This window comes from Martes martes (genome assembly GCF_963455335.1).
Source record: "Martes martes genome assembly, chromosome: 10".
NCBI lineage: Eukaryota > Metazoa > Chordata > Mammalia > Carnivora > Mustelidae > Martes > Martes martes.
Genome location: NC_137898.1, coordinates 18,476,560 through 18,498,650, shown reverse-complemented (window position 1 = coordinate 18,498,650; position 22,091 = coordinate 18,476,560). Strand labels below are relative to the sequence as shown.

At 44.2% G+C, this 22,091-nt stretch overlaps 1 protein-coding gene across 1 annotated transcript in view; it reads right to left on the bottom strand.

Annotated features, from left to right (window-relative positions):
• Positions 1–22,091, bottom strand: part of AGBL2 (AGBL carboxypeptidase 2) — a 42,970-nt gene that overhangs the window by 4,545 nt on the left and 16,334 nt on the right. The window contains exons 7-15 of the mRNA XM_080817428.1: positions 16,804–16,957; positions 14,491–15,273; positions 12,458–12,614; positions 10,281–10,407; positions 9,582–9,682; positions 8,434–8,564; positions 4,499–4,565; positions 1,098–1,223; positions 514–621 (exon numbers count right to left, since the gene is read on the bottom strand). Of these exons, the coding sequence (XP_080673554.1) occupies positions 514–621; positions 1,098–1,223; positions 4,499–4,565; positions 8,434–8,564; positions 9,582–9,682; positions 10,281–10,407; positions 12,458–12,614; positions 14,491–15,273; positions 16,804–16,957 (1,754 nt within the window). The remainder of the gene's footprint in view (positions 1–513; positions 622–1,097; positions 1,224–4,498; positions 4,566–8,433; positions 8,565–9,581; positions 9,683–10,280; positions 10,408–12,457; positions 12,615–14,490; positions 15,274–16,803; positions 16,958–22,091) is intronic.

Below are 22,091 nucleotides of genomic sequence, written 5' to 3'. Positions count from 1 at the left end.
GGGGTAGAGATTACTTTAAAAAAAATTTAACCCTCCCAATAAAACCAAAACCAAAAGAAAACCTATGGAATGAGAGAAAATATCTGCAAATAGTGTTATTCAGTTTTAAAAAAGGAGAAAATCCTGCCATTTGTCACAACATGGATGAACCCGGAGGGCATTATGCTTAATGAAAGTGGCTGTAGAGAGACAAACACCACATGGTTATCACTTACGTGTGGAACCGAAAAAAAAAGATCAAACTCATAGATACAGAGAGTAGAATGGTGGTTGCTGGAGAGTGGGGGGAATAGGGAGAAGATGGTAAAAGGATATAAACTTTCAGTTATTAAAGAAAAAAAAATAATTACTTGAGGTGGTAGATGTGTTAATTAACTCAGGTGGCAACCCTCTCATGATGTGTAAATATATCAAATACCACATTGTACACTTTAAATATATTACCCAAAAAAAGTTCTGATAAATTTTCCATGAAAGAGTTTAAAAAAAAAAAAAAGCAAGCAAAACTACTACCTCATTTAACCTTGGTTTTTCATTTCGCATCGTGGAAGAACTGGCATTCTCTGAATTTCTGAAAAAGGTAGGCTGCTTTTGCAGAGTAGAAGCAAACCCTGCCCTTTCCTGGAGGGATTGAGTGCAAAGAGAATATTTTCAACTGATCCATTGCAATTAATCTACCCAATTCACTCAACAGTAAAACTTCCATGTCTGAAAGCATTTTCATCGTCAGGAAGCAGGGGGCGTGGTGTGGGGATGGTAGCTGGGAGGACACTGGGAAGGAGCCCAGCCTCATATACTGGATGAGGCCAGACACCCCAGCTACCCAGCAAGCCTGGACTGGCTCCAGCCACCAGTGCTCCAGTAACCACCATGGTCAAAACCCATGCCAGAGTGTAGTACAGAATCGGTGGGTCAAGGCTGAGATCTGCTCAGAGATGTCCAGAGGACTCATGGAAGAGCTCTGAACTCAAATTAGCTTCCTTCTACCCCATTCCCCATTCCCTTCTGGTTTAGGGTAAACTTTATCTCCTTGTCCTGCTCCCTCCATGGAATGCTCTTTGGCCAGAGAGCAGAGGTGGGCAACAGAGCCTTCTTACCGGGATATCTTCCGTTAACTTTAACTCCCTCATCAAATTATTTTTCTGATACTGTTCATTTCGCTGTTTCCTCGTCTGAAGTGGCTTCTTTTTTTTCTTCTTATACATCTTCTTTTTTTGATTCACCTATTCCAGAAAGCACAGAGAAAGTCGTCACTGGGGATTCCAGAAATAAGGGCACCCACAGGGAGCCCACTTCCACCCGACCCTCAAGCCACAACGACTGACCCAGTACATGGTGGTGCTGAACTCCTGCTCCTTTGGGGAACAAACAGTTCAGTTACCTCCGTAGCAGAATCCACTCCCCATTTAACATCCCCAAATCCTACTACTATAGGCATACTGCCAAAGGGGCACCTACACCAATAACCATGTATCTGTGTTTCACAACATAAAACCAGATTACTTATGGCAATAATGTCAGCTACAGATAATATTATTAAGTGTGTGGTTAAAAGATTCAGTTTGGCTGGGCCCCCGGGTGGTTCAGTCAGTTAAGTGCCCGACTCCTTTAGCGCAAGTCATGATCTCAGGGTTGTGGGATTGAGCTCCTTGTTAGGCTCCGTGCTGGGTGTGGAGGAGCCTGCTTAAGATTCTCTCCCTCTCACTCCCTCTGGCTTTTCCCCCATGCCCCACCCCTGCTCACCCTCTCTCTCCCTTAAAAAATTTTTTTTTTAAATTTAAAAGATTCAGTTTGGCTATTACCATGAGGTGGCTTTACTAATTAAGCAAGTAAAGCTCAGGACCAATTATCTGGGGACCTATGGTGTGGTGAAGCTTATACTGATGTTGTAAATCCAGCTGAAAAACTTACAGGGTCCAGGGTGCCTGGGTGGCTCAGTAGGTTAAAGCCTCTGCCTTCAGCTCAGGTTATGATCCCAGGGTCCTGGGATCGAGCTCCACATCAGGCTCCCTGCTCAGCAGGGAGCCTGCTTCCCCCTCTCTCTGCCTGCCTCTCTGCCTACTTGTGATCTCTGTCTGTCAAATAAATAATAAAATGAAATCTTAAAAAAAAATAAAAAAATAAAAATAAAAAACTTACAGGGTCCAGTCTGATTCGGCTGGCTCCACCTGACTCAGCCTCCAGCTCGACTTATGATGGAGCTATTTCTTTCTTTTTTTTTTTTATGATGGAGATATTTATCTTTTTTTAAAGATTTTATTTATTTATTTGATAGACAGAGATCACAAGTAGGCAGAGAAGCAGGCAGAGAGAGAGGAGGAAGCAGGCTCCCTGCTGAGCAGAGAGCCCTATGTGGGGCTTGATCCCAGGACCCTGGGATCATGACCTGAGCTGAAGGCAGAGGCTTTAACCCACTGAGCCACCCAGGCGCCCCTCTGTCTGTCAAATAAATAATAAAATGAAATCTTTAAAAAAAATAAAAAAATAAAAATAAAAAACTTACAGGGTTGGGGCGCCTGGGTGGCTCAGTGGGTTAAAGCCTCTGCCTTCAGCTCAGGTCATGATCCCAGGGTCCTGGGATCGAGCCCCGCATCGGGCTCTCTGCTCAGCAGGGAGCCTGCTTCCTCCTCTCTCTCTCTGCCTACTTGTGATCTCTGTCTGTCAAATAAATAAATAAAAATCTTTAAAAAAAAAAAAAAAAAAAAAAAAAAAAACTTACAGGGTCCAGTCTGATTCGGCTGGCTCCACCTGACTCAGCCTCCAGCTCGACTTATGATGGAGCTATTTCTTTCTTTTTTTTTTTTTTATGATGGAGATATTTCTCTCTTTTTAAAGATTTTATTTATTTATTTGATAGACAGAGATCACAAGTAGGCAGGGAGGCAGGCAGAGAGAAAGGGGGAAGCAGGCTCCCCGCTGAGCAGAGAGCCTGACACGGGGCTCAATCCCAGGACCCCAGGATCATGACCTGAGCCGAAGGCAGAGGCTTAACCCACTGAGCCACCCAGGCGCCCTCAGATGGAGATATTTCTTAATGCAACTAGGAAATCATGTGCATAACGAACTATAACAAATATTTTGCTGTTTGTAAAGCTTTTATATTATCTACATAAGAAAAAGTCTGTGAATAAGACGGGACAAAAAACAATATATGGAAGTATAAAAAACAATCTACAACTACATGAACAGAGAAACACTTTTTAAAAATGTATGGGTCAGGGGGCGCCTGGGTGGCTCAGTGGGTTAAAGCCGCTGCCTTCGGCTCAGGTCATGATCCCAGCGTCCTGGGATCGAGCCCCGCATCGGGCTCTCTGCTCAGCGGGAAGCCTGCTTCCTCCCTTCTCTCTCTGCCTGCCTCTCTGCCTACTTGTGATCTGTCAAATAAATAAATAAAATCTTAAAAAAAAAAAAAATCTTATAAAAATGTATGGGTCAGGCTGCCTAGATGGCTCAGTCAGTGGAGCATGCCATTCTTGATCTTGGGGTCATGATTTCGAGCCCCGTATTGGGTATAGAGAAAGAAGTATAAAAATAAAATCTTAAATAAATAAATAAGTATGGGTCATTTTTAATAACTCCTATCTCTTAAGATGGTTTTCACTTTTAGTTAAACTTTTTTTTCATTTTAGTGAACTTTGTAATAAACATGGAATCCTCACATTTTTTCCCCTAGATTTTCCCCATTTTTTTAAAAGATTTTATTTATTTATTTGACAGACAGAGATCACAAGTAGTCAGAGAAGCAGGCAGAGAGAGAGAGGAGGAAGCAGGTTCCCTGCTGAGCAGAGAGCCCGATGCAGGGCTCAATCCCAGGACCCTGGGATCATGACCTGAGCCGAAGGCAAAGGCTTTAACCCACTGAGCCACCCAGGCGCCCCTTCCCCCAGATTTTTTAAAAAAGGATTTTATTTATTTATTTGACAGAGAGAGGAGACACAGCGAGAGAGGGAACACAAGCAGGGGGAGTGGGAGAGGGAGCAGCAGCCTCCCCACCAAGCAAGGAGCCCAATGCGAAACTCGATCCCAGGACCCTGGGATCAGGGCCTGAGCCAAAGGCAGATGCCTAACAACTGAGCCACCTAGGTGTCCCTTTCCCCTAGATTTTTAAAAGGGAAGTTATAAAGGCAAAATGAAAGATTCTAGGGTAGGGTAACCAGTTAGGATACCAATGCTATATTTTCTACATATTTTATTTTATTTTTTAAAAATACTTTATTTATTTATTTTGGCAGAGAAAGAGAGAGGGAGAGAGCATAAGTAGGGGGAGTGGCAGGCAGAGGGAGAAGCAGGCTCCCCGCAGAGCAGGAAGCCCCATGTGGGGCTCGATCCTAGGACCCTGAGATCATGACCTGAGCTGATGGCAGATGCTTAACTGACTGAGCCACCCAGGCACCCCTTTTCTATAAATTTTATCTGGGACATTCCACCAAACTATCCCGGAGGGCCATACTTTCCTTACGGCTGCTCCTTCCTGGAGTGATGGTCTATCCCATCTTACCTCATGTGCTATGTTCAGTAGGTGAACAGGGAGACCGTCCGAGAGGGAACTGTCAGAACCACTGGTGCTGTTTCCAAAAGGAATGAGGAGAGGGAAATACCTGTTACTAATGTCTAGGAAGGGGAACATTTAGCAGACTGGCAGCATGGGATTAGGACATCCAGTCTGCTACTTGCCCCCAATGCCTGCATTTCGATGCCTAAGAATTCTTGACAGGCATGTTTATTCATTCATCCTGAATGTGTACTGTATTCCAGGCAGCACATCGAGCACAGAGATGAACGTGGCAGAGCCCCTGACCCCAAGGACTTTGCAATCCGTGTGGCAAAATAAATACTGGCCAGGTGGGCCAAGGTGCCCTGGGCAGCGACAGTGAGAGGCTGGAAGATTCTTAGTGTGCAGCCCTGGGCAAGACCAGGGGACGATGATTTGTTTGAAAGCAGGGTTTCATTCATTCCTGTCTGGCCAGGACCAGTTCAAAGAGCAAGAATCCTACCAGGCACTCTTAAAAACTGTGTTGAGGGGCGCCTGGGTGGCTCAGTGGGTTAAGCCTCTGCCTTCGGCTCAGGTCGTGATCCCGGGGTCCTGGGATCGAGCCCCACATCAACCCCACATTGGGCTCTCTGCTCAGCGGGGTGCCTGCTTCCCTCTCTCTCTCTCTCTGCCTGCCTCTCTGCCTACTTGTGATCTCTCTGTCAAATAAATGGATAAACTCCTAAAAAAACCCAAAACTGTGTTGAATACACACATAAACATATTTGATAGCAAGAAATCTGTAGGTTGGGGACCAGAGGCATTACTTTCATTACCCCAATTCTTGCTTCAAAAGTTGCGGATGGATGTCCGGACTGACCTAAAGTCTTCCCTCACAAGTGGTCAGCCCCCTTCCTGCAAAGGCTACGATGAACGAGGGCTCAGATAATCCACCTTGCTGCCTTCATCACATCCATTGTTCAAGTGTCACATTGTATTTTCCCTTTCCTGGGGTGTGGCTGGCTAGAACTGGGAGCTGTGCTCTACCACCCAATCTCCATATATAAAAAAAAAAATCACAAAACTCAGATCTCCTGGGAAAAGATGGCATTTCAAGCCATTCTTTTTATCACACCTTTCATCCTGTTCATGCTCCTCCTCCCTCTCTTCGGTGCACAATGAGGAACCCCACAGTAAGGCAGCAGGAAGAAAGCCCTCTCTTCTCTGATCTAATTCCCCATTCCGTGTTCTCGAAAGGCTTTTCTAGTCTGAATAGTAAGCCTTTGAGGCCTTTGGATAATAGTCTCTGAAGTCCCTTTCAGAGGTAACAGAAGACTTTAATAAACGGGACAAAAGCATTAGATGCAGTATGCCCCAGAAAATGTTGAAGACTGTGTGGGCGCACACACAGGGTTGGATACTCACAGTCTGCTTTTCTGCGTCACAGTGAGAATGGGCAAGTGGAGCCCCGTGGAGGGTTCTGATAGCTGGCTTCCTGATGCAGACGCCGGCAAACTGGTTTCAATAATTTTTAACTCGCTGTATCAGAGTACCCCTGCTGGGCCGGCTAGAATGCAGTCTCCCTGTTTCTGAGTTGACTTCCCCTGGGCTCTATCTTAATGGGTTGACATGCAGGGGCATTTTGTTTTCGAGGCTGAAAGTGAAGCGTGGTTTATGCAGTGGTCCCTGAGAGCTAGGCAGAGAGTTCTGGGAAAGTGGAGGAGGCAACATAGCGAATGGGCACACCGGCTAGCCTGATGCTCTGATTTAAGGTTCCTAAGAAGACATTTGGGAGATCCAGCCAGCAGAACTACTCCAGGGCCCAGATGTCCATCCATGTGCCACGTAGAGTAGGACAGCCAGCCAGCCCCTTTGCCCTGCCCGCTGTGGTCTACAGCGCCTCCTCTGGAGAAGGACTGCCATGTCCAGCCCAGGAACCTGAATGAGGGCAGCCAGGGCAGGCTTGGGGCACCTTGGCCAGTAAGCTGGAGTAGAAGGGGTTCTTGCACATCTGTGAAACACCCACCCACCTGACGGTTTCCTAAAATACTTGTGGAGATGACTAGGGTGGGGGTGATATCCTACACACTAAATTAATTCAACAAATATGTATTGAGCTCTCCCCATGGGCTGGGTACGGTTCTAGGTGCATGAGATACAGAGGTGAACAAAATAAAGCTCTCTGACCTTGCAGATCTACATCCTTGTAGGGGGACACAGACAACACATAATAAACACAATAAAGATGTAAATGACATAGAAGGACAGAGGTGATGAAATGCTTTGGGAAAAAGTAGAGCATTTCAGGGGGATAGGGAATGAATGGCAGGAAGGCAAAGGCAGGGGAGCAAGTGGCAGTATTAGAGTAACAAGGGTAGGCCGCATTGAAAAAGTTGACCAAAGACTTGAAGGAGGTGAGGAATGAGCACATAGATATCTGGGAGAAGAGCATTCTAGGCAGCTGGGACTGCTGGCGCAAAGGCCCTGAGGCAGAACAGGGCCAGCAAATCTGAAGAAGAGTGAGGAGGCCAGTGTAGCTGTAGCGGTGTATGAGAGGGTGACGGTGGAGGTTGTAAGGAGATGGCTAGATCCCATAGCCTGGAGGCCATTGTGGGGTCCTGGATTTTTCACCTCATTTCCTGGCTCCTCCTCATCTCTGTGACCTTTTAGAGCTGTTGTACCCAGCTTAGACTTGGACCTTCTCTTTGCTCTGTCTGCACTTGCTCTCTTGGGATTTCATCTAGTTTTAGGGCTTATTTACCTTTTTATTTATTTTTTCAAAAGGTTTTATTTAATTATTTGAGAATGTGCATACATGTGAGAGGGGAAAGGGGCAGAGGGAGAGGGAGAGAATCTCAAGCCGACTCCACACCCCGCTCGGAGCCCGATACGGGGCTTGATCTCACAACCCTGAGATCATGACCTGAGCCAAAACCAAGAATCAGATGCTTAACCGATTGAGACACCCAGGTATCGCTAGTCTCAAGGTTTAAATATCACCTATCCAGTGATGACCCTATTTGACCACGTCACTGAACTCCAGACTCATATATTCAACTGCCCATCCAATATCTCCATTTAGATATCTAATCGACAGCTCAGACTGAATGTGCCTAACACTTGCTTCTGGGTCTTCATCCCTCCCCTAACCTTCTCCACCCCCTTGATCTTCCCCATCTTAGTAAAAGGCAACTCCATTCAACCAATTATGGACACATTCTCTTTCTCTCATGTTCCATATACAATCCATAAGAAAATCCTGTTTGAGACTTCAAAATTTATCTAGACTCCAACCAATTCATACACCCCCCAACCACTATAACTACTCAGGTCTAGCCCACCATCTCTATCTACCTGTGTTATTGCCAGAGCCTCCTAATGAATGTTCCTGCTTACACCTTTCCTCTTCACAATCTATTTTCCATATAGCAGCCAGGGTATTCCTACTTAAACTAAAACCCAAGTCAGAACATGACAGTTCTCTACTTAAAACCTTCCAAAGGCTTTCCACCTCCCTTGGAGTAAAAGACAAAGGCTTTACAATTGCCTAAAGGCCCTACACGTATTGCCTGCTCATCTCCCTAACTCAGAAATGAAGCTGTCAGAGAACAGACACTCAATACATAGTTGCTGAAGAAATGATATATTTAAGCATGCCATGATTTATTCATTATTTTGCACCTGAGGTTCAAAACCAATGAAACAGCAGAGCAAACAAACAAACAAACAAACAAAAAATAGGGGCACCTGGGTGGCTCAGTCGTTAAGCATCTGCCTGCGGCTTGGGTCAGGATCCTAGGATCAAACCCCGAGACCCAGCAGGAAGCCTGCTTCTCCCTCTCCCACTCCCCCTGCTTGTGTTCCCCCTCTCACTGTGTCTCTCTCTGTCAAATAAATAAATAAAACCTTAAAAAAAAAAAAAAAGAACTTCTCTGGTTTTTCTCTGAAATGAAATTTTTTACCTGGATTCAATGTCAGACAAAGAGATGTCACTCCAACTTCCTTCTAAATCTATATCTTGTCCAAGTTCATTGAATTTCTTTTGGATCTCCTGTTGTAAGAGCTTTTTAAGCTCTGCCAAACACTGCATGAACTGTGGAAGTGGAAAAAAGAACATTTTTGATTATCCATTGATTTATGTATCAAATATTTACTAAGTATATGCTGAAAGGCACTTTATTTATTGCTGGGGACATAAAGATGAGTGGGCTGTCACCTCTGTTAGTAAGGACATGTTAACATATAAATTATATGAGCAGTAGCAAGTGTTTCTAAGGCAGAACATCAGTGAACACTGCTTTAGGCACTTTTCCCGGCTATAGGCAATAATAAACTTCTTAATGCAAAGGTCTAACTTATTTTATTTTTTTGAATAGCAAAAAAGGAAACGTTAGAATGGGGTCATTCAGACTTTGGCCCACGCCAGATGTGATTTCATAGGCCATGCTGTGGTCGCATTCTCCTTTAGATATGTTTTCTTAAGCAGTTGCACCCAGAGCAGTCTGTGTAAGTGTCCCCAGGGCCATCTGAGAGGGGGCAAGAGAGAGGAGTTAGAACGAGCCCATGAGCGCAAACTCCCTTTTAAGAAGCTGAGCGATAAAGGGAACTAGGGGTACCCTCCTGCCTCCATTGGAGAAACTTGGCCAGACGAAACCCATGCAGGAGTCAGGACTGCGGGGGCTGAGAACACGTGCAGTTGATGGGAAGAAGTAAGACGACGGAAAAAACTGAGGACACAGAAAATGGAGGAGGGAAGGAATGCGGCACGACCTTAGGGAGGCCACAGAGTGGGGGCTGGCAGGTATGCAAAGGGCAGGGTTGGTTTTGGAGAAGAGAAAGGACTCCGGGCTTTTCCAAAAAGCAAGGTGAGAGAGAGGTGTGCTGATGGATAGTCGGCAAGAAGGCTCCTACCTTCTGGGAGAGTTATGAGGTCTTGCCTTTGGCAGAAGGTGTGCGGGCTGGGGGCTTTCTTACTTTCATTGATAATAAAAACTTCAGAACGATATTAAGAGGAAAATAAAGACCACCTAAAATCTCACTGGGCTGACCTCGGACCCATGTAAAACTGATCACAGTAGCATCACCACAGTTCTTGAAAGCCCATTTTTACCTTGGTTCGGTCAGGATCACAGAAATCCAGAAGGGTGTCACAAACATGGTAACCTAGAGACTTTAGATCCTCAGTGGTAAAGTGAGTATCTCTTTTATTGCCTGAAAAAGAAAATCATAAACATTTCTTAACAAATCTGAATGAGCAAATGCAGTCTAATTTATGAACACCTCCTTAACAACACCACCTTTGATTCTAGAATATTGTACTTCTGGACAGGGTCTTTCTCCCTGTAGTTCTGGCTTGGTTCAGAAGAATCTTTGACAATGAAGAAAAATCTGCAGTCACATGGCTATAGTTACTGAAATTTTACTCCGTGGTAGGTGCTGTGCCAACGGCTTTATGGACATTAGCTCATTGGGTAGGACCTACCAGGCGGGTGCTACTGTTATTGCCAGGTTAAAAAAAAAGAGGTTCACAGAGTTAAGTGACTTAGCCAGATCCCACCACTTGTAAGTGGAGCTAAAAGTCAAACCCGGAGCTGCCCGACTCCAGGTCCCGAGCAGCTACTACGCTATGCTGCCCCGTCAAGGGTAACATTTCACCCTCATATTTAGGTTGGTCAAGTTCAGGAGAAGGTGCAGTTAGGAAAATCCTCAAGGTCAGTCATTTTTCCAGCGTTAGAAGGGATTTCATGCCCTCCGTGCTTTGCTTGGCTTCCCCTTACCGGGTTGACCTATGACGTATGAGAGAGCTTACCCAGGGTGGACCCCCCAAAGGTGGACTCCATGGTGTAGCTGTTGAGGATGCCCATGCGCCACATCACGACTCGGCCCGTGCCTTCCTTGCACTTCTGCACCTTAAAGTTACAACTCTGAAAAGAGAACTAAAGAGAAACCCAAATCCACCGCTAAACATAAACTGGCAAACACAAGATGCCTAAGAGTCATTGACAGGATACAAGAATGGTTTCCTGGGGATCTATATATTATTTCTTAAAGTATGTTCCATAAAATAGCAATTCTATGGAATGTTAACAGGTATTACAGAGGAGAAAATGAGTTCTACAGTCATGTTGCTCAGGAGGAAGGACGGACTAATAAAATTACACAGACTTCCTGTGCAGGACTTCTCAGAGCATTTAGTATGCTATTGTAGACTGTGAGTCTCCAAAGCGGAGAAGGTAGATTCTGTTTCTTACTGCCTGTGACCTTTTCTTCCCCTCCCCACCTTTCCCGGGGACATTTTGCAGGAACAGGGTGCCTTGAACTCCTGTTTGGGAATGCTGGCTTACTTTGACATTCAAGACACTAGCTGACTTTTCTAAGGTTTCTTTTCTATCCCTCCCCAACTAGAGCCCTTGGCTCTGGTTGGGTTTATCCTCTATCTGTGATTCGGGTATGCCTCACCCCTGTAATCTCTGCCTGGAATTCTTACTTCCTCTCACATAATGTTCTTGGCTCAGAGTCCAATATCCCCCACTGTCTTTCATGACCATTCCAACCCTCTTTCCTTACTTGGGGTTTGTAACATACACTTGGCAGCCATCCCAACCTATCTTATCCTGCTGAAAATGCTTTACAGTTGGAAGTTCCCTCACCAACTAGGGTTTTAAAGTAGTGCACCCTGGAGACCAGTTGTTCTATTAGGAGCAGAGGGAGCGGGAGAGAATCTCAAGCAGACTCCCTGCTGAGTGTGAAGTTCAGGTAGGGCTTGATCCCACAACCCTGAGATCATGACCTGAGCCCAAATCAAGAGTCAGATAATACACTGACTGAGCCACCCAGGCGCCCCTACACAGAGTGATTCTTAAAGCCACACCTTTCTAAATTCTTGAAGTCCCAACAGACACATGAAAAGATCCTCAGTATCACTCATCATCAGGGAAATACAAATCAAAACCACAATGAGATATCACCTTACACCCATCAGAACGGTTAGAGTCAAAGACAAGAAAGGATGTCTTTCTTGGCAAGGATGTGGAGGAAAAGGAAACCTCGTGCAGTGTTGGGGGGAATGCAGACTGGTGCAGCCACTGTGAAAAACAGTATGGGGGTTCCTCAAAAAATTAAAAAGAGAGTCACCATATGATCCAGTACTTCCACTACTGGGTATTTACCCAATGACAACAAAACACTAATTCAAAAAGATATGTGCACCCATATGTTGATTGCAGCATTACTTACTATAGCCAAGATGTGGAAGCAACCCAAGTGCCCATTAATAGATGAATGGAGAAAGCTGTGGTATAGATCTACAATGGAATATGATTCAGACATGAAAATGAATGAGATCTTGACATTTGCAACAATATCGGTGGATCTAGGGGCGCCTGGGTGGCTCAGAGGGTTAAGCCTCTGCCTTCGGCTCAGGTCATGATCTCAGGGTCCTGGGATCGAGCCCCACATTGGGCTCTCTGCTCAGCAGGGAGCTTGCTTCTCCCCCTCTCTCTGCCTGCCTCTCTGCCTACTTGTGATCTCTCTCTCTGTGTCAAATAAATAAATAAAATCTTTAAAAAAAAAATATCGGTGGATCTAGAGGGTATAATGCTATGTGAAATAGAGAAAGACAAGTACCATATGATTTCACTGGTATGTGGAATTTAAGAAACAAAACAAAACAAAGGAAAAAAGAGACAAACAAAAAAGTAGAGTCTTCAGTACAGAGAACAAACTGGTGGTTCCCAGAGGGGAGGTAGGTGGGGGAATGGGTGAAATAGATCAAGGGGATTAAGGGTACACTTATCATGATGAGCACTGAATAATGTGTAGAACTGCTGAATCACTGTATTGTAAAAACAAAAAAGAGTAAATTCTTGAGTTCCAGTTTGTTGGGATTTATCTAAGATAATGAAAAGAAAAGTAAAGTGGCATACAGGATGCAGTGAGTTCTCTTCTTCCTTAGTCAATGGATGGGAAATTACCTTATGTGCTTACCTTATCTGGTGCATTTTTGCTTAGCATTAAAGGAAAGACACGCTCGTGAAGCCAGTACTTGCGATCGTTGCTATTACAGCCGTACAAGAAGATATTATTCTTGCGGCTGTGGCCATGGAAATCACAATACAAGAGAACCTCCCTTTCTTCCAGAAGTCTATTGAGGGGGGCAAACAAAGGACTTAGTAGACATCCAAATACATGACAATCATCAAGGATCTAAGTTTGTCTTGCTACTGTCCCTCTAAAGAAAATGTCAACCCCTTCAAAGGACCCTATCTCCATTCTTGGCCACTGCTATAAACATGCTACCAGCACTCCTTGCCCCTGACAGTCAGAGGGACTTGGGATGGAAACACCCTGCTGTGGAAGGGGGTGGTGGATAGGCCTTGTGTAAGCTGACAACGAAGTGGAGGAAATCTAGGGACAGACCTGGTGAAAGAGGGGCAGAAGTAGGGGCGCCTGGGTGGCTCAGTCTTTAAGCGTCTGTCTTCGGCTCAGGTCATGATCCCAGGGTCCTGGGATCGAGCCCCACATTGGGCTCCCTGCTTGGCAGGAAGCCTGCTTCTCCCTCTCCCACTCCCCCTGCTTATATTCCCTCTCTTGCTGTCTCTCTCTCTCTCTGTCAAATAAATAAAATCTTAAAAAAAAAAAAAAAAAAAAAGGAGGGACAGAAGGAGAGAGGTGTAAGTGCCCAGATGAAGAAAAGAAACAAAGAAAGCCTGGGTCCCTGACTTTCCAGTGCCAGTTCCTGTAAGGCTCAGCTCCTCTGTCTCCTCCTCACCCAGACACCTGGCTCAGTCTTCCAAACATGGTCACCTTCTCCATGATGATGAGGAGGACAGTAATGCCACGCACTCACAGCATGAGGGCACCGTGCTAGACAGATGACACGGACCCTCCCATTTCATCCTCACAGCTAACCACCCAAGGCAGGCGAGCTGAGCCCCACTCTACAGACAGGAAAACTGAAGCACAGAGAGGTACCATTGCTTCCAAGTCACAGAACAAGCCCGTAGCAACACCAGGTCTCGAAGCCAGGCCTGTCTGATTTCCAAGCACATGGTCTTAGCCATTTTGCCTGCCGGCCCCACACAACTCCCCCGCCTCGCACAGATACGGTTATGAGGTGTGTGCGCTCACATATTCTTCTATGCTGTGGTTCCATTTCTGGTAAGGCGGGTGCCATTCCATCATAGCTTTCAACTGCTTTCACAGAAGCTTGGAAAATATTAACTGATTTACTTACTATTCTTTCCTTATGAGAGGCAATATAAGAGGTAATAAAGAACTCAGACTCTAGAACCCGAGATCCTCTGTTCAAATAGCTACTCTGTCACTTTTTAGCTCTGTGACCTTGCGCAAGTTGCTTAACCTTTTGTGGACTTAATTTCCTCACCGTTTACATACTGGGGATACTGACTGTGCCTGCGTCAGAGAGTTAATGTGAAGACTCCATGGGTCCTGTGTGTAAAGCACTGAGAATATCACCTGTCCCCTCTACACAAACACTGCCTGATTGTTAGGTGCTGCTGTTATTACTACACAGGCCTCATGACGAAGGCCTATGAACTTCTCTGACTTCTGAACTCTCTAGTCCATTGTTTCACTAATAAGAGAAATGCCTCTAGCTGAAATGTTGCATGTTCAGTTTCAGCCCAAAGATAAAACAGGACTTGGGGTGCCTGGGTGGGTCAGTCAGTTAAGTGTCTGCCTTCATCTCAGGTCACGATCCCAGGGTCCTGGGATAGAGCCCCGCGTCGGGCTCCCTGCTCTGCGGGGAGTCAGCTTCTCCTTCTGCCCCTCTCGCTGCTCATATTCTCCTCTCTCTCTCAAATAAGTAAATATAATCTTTGAAAAGAAAGATAAAACAGGACTTAAAAGTTTGGAACTGAACACACCTATATGACTGCAAACAGAACAGTAAAGACAGTCTCCGAAGCCGCGCCCGAGTCCTATGTAAGAAGAGCCCCCGCACCCATCAGACGGTGCTCACAGCATTCGGAGGAAGATCAACAGATCAAGGGGCTCACCTTTTGATCATGTTTCTGGTGTACCAGATGCAAGGGAAGGACTCCTTCAGAATGGTTTTATAATGCCTGTTTAAGTCCCTTCCTGCCAGCGAACACCGGTAATTCCCCACGATCACTCCATCTGGATTTAGCATAGGAACCACTTTGAAGATGAAGATATCTCTGAGGAGCTGGGCATCTGGGGAGTTGCTAAGGATGAAGTCCAAAAAGCCCTTCATGATCCACGAGCCATTACTTTCTCCAGGGTGGACTCGGGCGCTCAAGACCACAGCTTTCTTTGCAGCCGCCTCTTGCGGGGTCCGGGATGGGTTGGTGATGGTGAGCAGGTAGACGGTATTTCCTGCTAGGCTCCTGCATAATGTTCGGAGTTTGCAGAACTGAGACTGGACAGGGTTATTCGCCACAGACAGCAGGTAGCACTGCAAGTCAGTGTACGTATATGGGTAGAAGTGTGCGAAGAAGCAAGTGTCCTGGTCATGCGGAAACTGGATGGTCCACGTAAGACAGTAAAAGGGCTGCTGCCCATCCTCCGTGTTGTTCTTGAAGTACCTGATTTCCTTTCCTTCTCTCCTCCAGCCAATGTTGTGGGTGTCGGCATCCAGTTGGGAGTACATGAGTGGCTTCATCCCTATAGTATAAAGGCTCTTGGGTTTTAGCAAGTTGACAATGGTGAAGCGGTAGGTCACATCTTTTCTAGTGTTTTGAACCCGAAAATAAAACCACTGAGTGTGTTTGTTTGTGTAGAGGTCAGTTCGCAAGGTGAGTTCATACTCATAGGTATCTCTGTAATGGAGAAAATTGAAGACTGTCTCTGTCACCTCACATCCCTCCCCCCTCAAAAAGCAAATCCAAAAAAGTGTTGTTTCCCCCTGGCAAAAACAGATCTTATTAGAACAGGAAAGACTGCTACATCAAGCCTTAATTTTCTAATTTACATGGTCCCCCTACTCAAACTATAAGGCTGGCAGAAATTTAGGTAAGGAAAGTTTGCTTGGGGGTGGTGCTTGGGTGGCTCAGTTGGCTAAGCATCTGCATTGGGTTCAGGTCATGCTCTCGGGGTCCTGGGATTGAGCCCTGTATTGGGCTCCTTGCTTGGCGGGAGCCTGCTTCTCCCTCTCTCTCTGCCTGCCTCTCCCTCTGATTGTGCTCTCTCGCTGTCTCTCTCTCTCTGACAAATAAATAAAACAACTAAGCCACCCAGACATCCCTAAATAAAATCTTTTAAAAAAAGAAAAAAAGAAAATGAATAATATGAATTATTAAAAATAAGGAGATAAATCTGTGGTACTGTCATAGGAAAATAAATAAAATTTATTCAGTGGCAAAAAGCAACTTGTAAAACAGTACATATACCATCATGCTATTTTTTAAAAATAAATAATTTCTGGGGTGCCTTGGTGGCTCAGTCGGTTAAGCGCCTGTCTTTGGCTCAGGTCATGATCCCAGTGTCCTGGGATGGAGCCTTGCATTGGGCTCCCTACTCAGCAGGGAGTCTGCTTCTCCCTCTCCCTCTGCTACTCTACCTGCTTGTTCTCTCTCTGTCTCTCTCTCTCTGTCAAATAAATAAATAAAATCTTATTTTAAAATTTTTAAAAATTTTTATTTATTTTTTAAAGATTTTATTTATTTATTTGATTTTATTTACTTACTTGATAGACAGTAGGCAGAGAGGCAGGCAGAGGGGGTGGGAGGGGAAGCAGGCTGAGCAGAGAGCCCAATGTGGGGCTCGATCCCAGGACCCTGGGATCATGACCTGAGCCGAAGGCAGAGGCTTTAACCCACTGAGCTACCCAGGTGCCCCAATAAATAAAATCTTAAAAAAAAAATCATTTCTGTATATTATACATTAACAGAAAGAAGGGGGAAATTATTGCATATATACTCAACTGTTAACAGCTGGTGTATCTAGGGAGGTATGATTATAGGACTTCATTTTTTTAACGTTATGCATGTTTATTAACACAAAACATTTTTAAAGGGTTTTATTTATTTAAGTAATTGCTACCCACAAGGTGGGGCTCAAACTCACGACCCCGAGATCAAGAGTCACATGCTCTACTGAGCCATCCAGGTGCCCCTATTGATACAAATTTTAAATGAGCACTAATTTCTTACACAAGCAGAAAAAACAATGTAGGTAAATTTTTGCTCTGGGGGAAAATGAGTCACAATTATTCCATTCTTCTTCATCCTCATGACCATTTCTTACCACCTCTCTCTTTTTCAAAAACACTACTGACTCCTTATATGACTCCTGAAGACATGGGTCAGTCCCTCCAGTTATCGCCCCCTTGGGAAATTCCCATTACTCACACTCTGATGGCTTTTTGCAGATTCCCGCTCTCAAACCTTGACTCAAACAGGAGAGTATTATCCTCGGGTCCCTGCAGTGTGACGGCAAGCTCCCTGATAATCCCTGGCTTGCCTCCCACTCTGGCACTGGTAAAATAGGAACCTTCGGTGGGCACTGTGGATGAGACAGACATATTCAGGGCAGGTTCCACTTAGAACCCATTCATCCAGCCAATATTTACTGAGTTCCTCTGTGTGTTCGATGCCATTCTAGGTTAACAATAATGAAGATTCAGATTTCCAACCGTGCTTGCTGAGATTTTTAATTTTAAACATTGGATTTCTTTGAAGACCTCTAAGGTGGTGTATGGCTGCATGGCCTGTGCCCTTGGCATCTCAGATACTGTTTGTACCCATTTCAGCCCTAATTTAAAAGCATGTTTTCAAACAAATGATATTACACATAGAAATGAAAACATTTACATTCTTTTTTTTTTAAAGATTTTATTTATTTATTTGTCAGAAAGAGAGAGGGAGAGAGAATGAGTGAGCACAGGCAGAGGCAGAGGGAGAAGCAGGCTCCCCGCCAAGCAAGGAGCCCGATGTGGGACTCGATCCCAGGACGCTGGGATCATGACCTGAGCCGAAGGCAGCTGCTTAACCAACTGAGCCACCCAGGCGTCCCAACATTTACATTCTTAATGCTAAAAAAAAAAGGTATCTATTTATTAATTTTAAAAAGGTAAAGGATGGGGTGCCTGGGTTGCTCAGTTGTTAAGCGTCTGTCTTCAGCTCAGGTCATGATCCCAGGGTCTTGGGATCAAGCCCCACGTTAGGCTCCTTGCTCAGTAGGAAAGATGCTTCTCCCTCTCCCACTCCCCTTGCTGTGTTCCCTCTCTTGCTGTCTCTCTCTGTCAAATAAACAAATAAAATCTTTTTAAAAAAATAAATAAGTTTAAAAGGTAAAGGAAAAAACAAAAAAGAGAAGATAAAGTATGCTCCATATAATTTTTTGGTATATCCTTCCAGATTTAAACATAAAAAAAATTAGAAGTTTGAGAATTGGCACGTGTGAATTAACTTAAGGGAACAAAAATATCATAGTACTTAGAGAAAAGATTATGATTGAAATTTTATCTTTAAAGTGATGCTAAAACAAATAAAATATAAAATTTATTTTATTTACGGGGCGCCTGGGTGGCTCAGTGGGTTAAAGCCTCTGCCTTCGGCTCAGGTCATGATCCCAGCGTCCTGGGATCGAGCCCCGCATCGGGCTCTCAGCTCGGCAGGGAGCCTGCTTCCCCCCTCTCTCTGCCTAACTCTCTGCCTGATTGTGATCTCTGCCTGTCAAATAAATAAATAAAATCTTTAAAAAATAAAAAAATAAAAAAAAATAATAAAAAAATAAAATTTATTTTATTTACAAAACTTAGATTATAGTCATCTCTTTCTATCCTTTTGGTGGGGGTTGCAACTTTAAAAAATATTTTATTTATTTATTTGGGAGGGTGGAAGAGAGAATGTGCTTTGGGAGGGGCAGAGAGAGAGAGAGAATCTTTAAGCAGACTCCCTGCTGAGTGCAGAACCCCAGCTGGGGCTCAATCCCAAGACCCTGAGATCACAACCTGAGCGGAAACCAAGAGTCAGATGCTCGACCGACTGAGCCACCCAGATGCCCTTGTAATTTGTTTTTAAAGATTTTATTTGAAGTAATCTCTACACCCAACATGGGGCTTGAACTTACAACCCCAAGATCAAGAATCATATGCTCCACTGATGAGGCAGCCCAGGGGCCCTGGATTGCAATTTTTCAGACAAATTCAGTGAGGCTGCCATACGACATCTTTGAATTTTACAGTTACTTTTGCAGAACTATTTTAAGGCTTCATAGTTTTCCCAAGGACTTTGTACCACGATTTTCTTATCATTGTGTCTAGAAGAACCCGTTTTGTCATCTTTTATTGATTTTCTCCTTGTTAACTGACAAGAAATTTCTAGATTCTCATTTGTCAGTGGCTTTCCAAGTGATTCAAGTAATTCTTCAACATTCATCAATTTCATAAAATCTTGCATGTCCTGTAAGGATAATTTCACTTTGCAAATGATTTTTACTATACTTGCATTATGTTGTCAGATATTAATATTATCCACCAATCAGCTAGTGACTGATAACAACAAAGATGCTGACCGTGGGGCAGGACAGGTGCAAGCATTAAATAGTAATATGCATGAGGCCTTATTATATTAGTCATTTCATTAGCAAATATATTCATATTATGATGACTTTTGGTTTGACAGGCAACTCTATCACTGTGGAGACTCAGGTAATAAACATTTAGATAATATGAGAGCAAAAGGGAAAGCAAACATACAAAGAAGTGGATAATAGAAGAAAGCAAACACAGAGGAGGCAGGAGCAGAAGAGGCCCCAATAACTGGGGCACCTCGGGCTCAGTGGGTTAAGCGTCTGGCTTTGGCTCAGGTCACAATCTTGGGGTCCTGGGATTGAGTGCCATGTTAGCCTTCACTCTCAGCAGCGAATCTGCTTGTTCCTCTGTCCCTCCCCCTGTTCATGCTTTCTCTCTCTCTCAAATAAATAAAAAAATCTTTAAAAAAATTTAGAGCACACATAATCCGATTAAAAGCTGGGGACCCATGTGGTCCAGTCTCTTCCTAGAACCACAAAGTATAGACCAGCAACCAGATACAATTAATATGGGAGTTTTAACATTCTTTTGAGTTTCTCAGGCAACAATAAAGATGATCTAATTCATAGCCCACAGTAATATTTCTCAAAAAACAAAACTTGTTTCTTTTCTCTAATATTTTATAGCATGTAAACTGACAAACTCCCAAATTCTCCCTGGAGTCCCATCTTCTTGGTTTTCTGTTTCTTCATTCCTCCAACAGGGTGGGCTCAACTCTTCCTATGAATACAACGGACAAGACCAAGACCACTGCCACAACTGGCAGTGTCCTGTGTGTTAACAGGACAATAAGAGGGGCGCCTGGGTGGCTTAGTGGGTTAAAGCCTCTGCCCTCGGCTCAGGTCATGATCTGAGGGTCCTGGGATCAAGCCCCGCATCAGGCTCTCTGCTCAGCAGGGAACCTGCTTCCTCCTCTCTCTCTCTCTCTGCCTGCCTCTCTGTCTACTTGTGATCTGTCTGTCAAATAAATAAATAAAATCTTAAAAAAAACAAAACAAAAAACAGGACAATAAGAATAACTCACAAAAGCTGCCCTTTCAGGAGAATAAGCTTTCACCCCTAGGGTTTCCTCCTATGCGGAAATGTCTCTGAATAGAACAGATGAAGCAGTGTGGATTCATGGTCTTCCGATTTATTGACAATGACTACAAGCAGGTCCGCAGGAGGTAAAACAGACTTTTAATACCCAAGACTTTCTTGAGGTGGCAGGAGAAATACATTCTCCATTATTTATAACTTAAATCTACCCACTTAAGATCTTACACTTAGTTTAAAGTCTCTCCACATCCTCCTTAGACACACCAGAAGGTGGAATTAGACAAACTGTGAGTTGCTTCACCTTATTCCCTTCACTGCATATAGGTTTTTCCAACACAGTATTACTAACAGGAGAGCTCATCATGAACGGAACTGGGAGCAGAGAATATGCAATTATATCAAAGTTAGTTGTAGAAATGTAAACATTACAGTCCCTCCCTCCTACCTCTGGTTGTTTCTCTAAAAGCCTCCCCTGATTTCTTGGACTTGATACACTTTATTTCTAACTCAACTTGGTACATATTCTTCCTCCAATAAAATCGATTTCCTTTCTGATCATTACCTATGTAGCAGAGGTTGATTTTCAAATTGTGAGAATACTTTTCTTGTTTTCTATTTTTTTGAACACAGCATTTCCCAACCTCAGAGAACCCTTAAGAAGTTCTGATTAGGGGCGCCTGGGTGGCACAGTTAGTTAGGTGTCCGACTCTTGTTTCAGCTCAGGTCATGATCTCAGCATCATGAGATCAAGCCCCACGTTCAGCTCCATGCACAGCACAGAGACTGCTTGAGATTTTCTCTCCCTCTCTCTCTGCCCCTCCTGCTCATGCTTTGCGCTCTTGGTCTCTGTCTCTCAAATAAATAAATAAATCTCAAAAAAAGAAGTTCTGATTAGCTCTTGTGCCTTTGTGTGCAATAAGTATCAGATGATTTTTAGTGATGACAAAGGATGCCCTTATTATTTTTTTTAAAAGATTTTATTTATTTATTTGACAGACAGAGACCACAAGTAGGCAGAGAGGCAGGCAGAGAGAGAGGAGGAAGCAGGCTCCCCACTGAGCAGAGAGCCCGATTCGGGGCTTGATCCCAGGACCCCGAGACCATGACCTGAGCTGAAGGCAGCGGCCTAATCCACTGAGCCACCCAGGTGCCCCACCCTTATTTTTTTTTAAAGATTTTATTTATTTGTCAGAGAGAGAACACAAAGCAGAGGGAGGGACAGATAGAGGGAGAAGCAGGCTCCCTGCTGAGCAAGGAGCCTGTTGCAGGACTCAATCCCAGGACCCTGGGATCATGACCTGAGCCGAAGGCAGACATTTAACAGACTGAGCCACCCCCGTACCCCAAAGGATGCCCTTATTGGCAGCTTCTTTACCTTGCCATGTCCCCTCCCTATTACTAACTTGGCATCTTGACCTTATTAATTCAAAGCTACTTCCTCTTCCTTGGGAAGGTTCCTATTACATTTCCAGGTTCATTACCCTTGAACATTATCTCTCTCTTTTTTTTTAAGCAAATTTTTATACCGTATCCCCATAGGGAGCTTGAACTCATGACCCCGAGATCAAAAGTCCCATCCTCCAGCATGCTCTAACGACTGAACCAACCTGGCGCCCTCATCTCCTTTCTGTCTTAAATGTTATTACCACCAGCTCCATATCCTACCAATCACTTGTTAGTCTTTATTTTTATTATAGCTATTTTAGTGAGTGAGAAATTGATCCATCCTTTCCATAAATACCCTTTTCAAGCAGATGAATTCTCTTCTATTCCTAGTTTTCGGAGTGTTCTAATGCTTTTTCTGCATTAGTTGACATGACTGTGTGTTTCTTCCCTTTGTTCTATTAACGTGGTGTGTCACATTGATTTTCTTAGCTTGAACCACCCTTGGTCATGTTATATAACCCTTTTAATAAGCTGTTGGATTTGGTTTGCTAGTATTTGTGTTTTTTAAAGATTTTATTTATTCATTTGAGACAGAGAGTTATAGAGAGAAAAAAAGCAAGCACGAGCAGGGGGAGAGGCTGAGGGAGAGGGAGAAGCAGACTCCCCACTGAGCAGGGA